Source organism: Microtus ochrogaster, chromosome 7 (genome assembly GCF_000317375.1).
Source record: "Microtus ochrogaster isolate Prairie Vole_2 chromosome 7, MicOch1.0, whole genome shotgun sequence".
NCBI classification, from domain to species: domain Eukaryota; kingdom Metazoa; phylum Chordata; class Mammalia; order Rodentia; family Cricetidae; genus Microtus; species Microtus ochrogaster.
Window position 1 is genome coordinate 80056772 of NC_022014.1, and position 2885 is coordinate 80059656.

The window sequence follows — 2885 nt, forward strand, 5'->3', positions numbered from 1 at the left end:
TCTTTGGAAACCAGTCAGTTCCATGGCCAGAACCAACCCTAATGCCTCTGGTGTAGCTCAACCCCTGCACTTCACAGATGAAAAACTGGAGGGCCAGAGAGGAGAGGGACCTTGCCCATGTCTCCACAGCAAGTTAACAATCACCCCACGATGAGCCCCTGTCTTCTGACCCTGGAGCCGGGGTGCCTGATGTACCAGCTCTGCCTTCTGAGTGTGAGGGAGGCTCCATCGTCTCCCCCTCCTTGTGCAGGGCAAGGAGAAGTTTCTGGCCATCCTGAACAAGTACATGGAGATCCATGGCACCGTGTACTATGAGAGCCAGCGGCCCCCCGAGGTCCCTGCCTTTGTGAAGAACCATGGCCTCCTGCCACAGCCTGAGTTCCAGCAACTGCTGCGTAAGGCCAAGGTGAGGCTCTAGGACCTCAGGCCACTGTCCCACGCCTGCAGGCCACAGCCACGGATGACGGGCATCCGCCAAGCTGGACATTTCCATGTGTTCTGCCGCCCAGAGGGACTTGGGGAGTGGGAGCTGTGCTGTCCGGCTTCCCCTCTCCATCCCCGAGCTGGGCAAACTGTAAAAGCTGCGGAGGGGCAGTCACACAGGCTGAGGAGACCCTGTCTAGGTCTCCATGGGGCCATTGGTTCTGGAGGGCTGCTTCTATGAGCTCCCAGAGTTGGATCTCTGCAGCTACAACTGGTTCACTGGGGATGAGCCTGTGGCTGGCCCTGGAGTATCGTCTAAGGCTAGAAAGTCTCCCACTAGTGTCCAGTTCCTCCTGGTCTTTCCTTAGATCTCTCCGATATGTATGTGTCGGGAGAGGAAGGATGAGGTAACCTTACACAGCGGCTCGGGTCTCAGAAATACTTATGAAGCTCCTTCCTGGAGCCGGTGTAGTCAGTTACAGGATGAATATTTTAACACCTTCTTTCAAAGGTCCTTTCAGAGCCTGGATAGCAAGGGTGGGGGTGAGGATGGGGACACTGCCTCCTCCTTCCCCACCAAATTATTGCTTGATGGAGCAAGGAGACGCCATTTATAAAGCCAGACTGCTCATTCCATACTGGGGAAACTGAGGCCCCATGGAGAGGAAAGGCGTGTTTATAGCCCGCAGTGACTCATCTATATTGCCCCTGCAGTTTCCTATGAATGCCGAGACCATCTCTGCCTCTCTGGTTTCTGGAGTCCTGGGCTGAGGTGGCCCAATCTCCCTGGTCATTGGTTCACCCCACCCCACCCAGTTTTTGTTTTAACATTTATTTGTTTTGGTGGGGAATTGGGGTTCGGCGTGTACTACAAGGTCAGAAAACAGCTTCTGGGAGTCGGTTCTCTCCTTCCACCATCATGGCTGGTATGAGTGGGTCTGGGGTCCCAGGAAAATGACTGCACAGTGCAGAGTATTTCATGAAAGGCAAGAAGTTTTACTTCTGCAGAGGGAGCACAGCCATGTAAGGGAGAGGGAGCACAGTAAGGGAGAGGGAGCACAGCCATGTAAGGAGCGCACTGGGTTTGTATTTTGAGGTCAGAGGGGTCCTGCGACTCAGTCGAGCCGGTCAGGGCGCAGCATCACGCTCTTACAACCTTGGAGAGCAGGATGCAATCCTCCACACATGCTTTTATCGAGTTTGAGCCACGGTCCTCGGGTTTGGCGGCACGTGCCTTTACCCGTGGAGCCATTTTGCCTGCCCTCTGCTTCCAGCTCTTTATAGGGTTCGGATTTCCCTACGAGGGCCCAGCACCCCTGGAGGCCATCGCCAACGGCTGCATCTTCCTTCAGTCTCGCTTCAGCCCGCCCCACAGCTCCCTCAACCATGAGTTCTTCCGGGGCAAGCCCACCTCCCGGGAGGTGAGCAGAAGGGCCAGATCTGGGAACCTGAGAAGGGGATGGAGCGTTGGGGTGCGGAGAGGGAAGGGATCAGGGTGGGTGCGTGAGCCAAGGCCAGCTGCATGCTGAAGCAGCCGCCTGTTGGTCCCGGGCAGGTGTTCTCCCAGCATCCCTACGCAGAGAATTTCATCGGCAAGCCTCACGTGTGGACTGTCGACTATAACAATTCCGAGGAGTTTGAAGCAGCCATCAAGGCCATCATGAACACCCAGGTGAGACGCTGTGACCTGGGCTCTTCCCCGGAACCGGAAAAAGGAACTTCCTAGGGAACTTGCCTTGGCTTGCAGGGCTGACCTTGGAAAGGCTTCCAGCCCGGACCTGCTTAGCACGATCCTGAATCCAACCGCGTGAACTAGAAAAGGAGTCCCCACTCCCAAACTTGGTGTGTGGGTAAGGGGAGAGAGTGACTCCCTGCCGTGAGCAGCCTGCACACCCTTTTCTGGCAGCTGTGGGCCAGATATCATTTCCTCTTGGCATAAGTTAGCAGGTGTTCTCCGGGGTGAGCCCTGCCGTAGGTGTGGGGAGGGCTGTGCCCTTCAAGCAGCTGTCCTGGAGATGGTGGGTCTCTTGCAAGTTCAGCTCAGCAAACCTGGCAGGGGCTAGGCCATGTGTCATACAGGTATGTCCAGGTATGTCCACAGGACTGGCTCAGGGACTGGCTATTGCATACCAAGAGCGGAGCACTGGGGCCCCTTTAGTGAGTGTGGGAGGCCTGGTGTGTGCGCATATGAGAGATGAGGGGAGAGGGGGTCATACATACGTATCACAGCTTCCAGTCACTCCTTGGGCTTGTTATGCCCAGATCCGTGAAGTCCCCCAAAAACCAACAAGGAGACCAAGTCCCGTATATACAAGCAAAGAGCCTTTATTTTATGCAAGTTTGCAAACTTGGGCTCTCCACGTGTCCAACGTATTGGAATAAACGGAGAGCCCGGAGCTCAGCTGGAGTTGGGTTTTTATAGTAGTAAAGGTTGGGGTGAGGGGTTTCTAAGGTTCAGGACC

General features: G+C 55.5%; 1 protein-coding gene across 4 annotated transcripts in view; it reads left to right on the plus strand.

Moving 5' to 3' along the window:
- Mgat5b (alpha-1,6-mannosylglycoprotein 6-beta-N-acetylglucosaminyltransferase B) overlaps nucleotides 1-2885 on the plus strand; it is a 64614-nt gene that overhangs the window by 53192 nt on the left and 8537 nt on the right. For all 4 annotated transcript variants that reach the window (XM_026780497.1, XM_026780499.1, XM_005350789.2 and 1 more), the window contains 3 exons: nucleotides 251-406; nucleotides 1698-1844; nucleotides 1979-2095. In XM_026780497.1, coding sequence (XP_026636298.1) covers nucleotides 251-406; nucleotides 1698-1844; nucleotides 1979-2095 — 420 coding nt within the window. The remainder of the gene's footprint in view (nucleotides 1-250; nucleotides 407-1697; nucleotides 1845-1978; nucleotides 2096-2885) is intronic.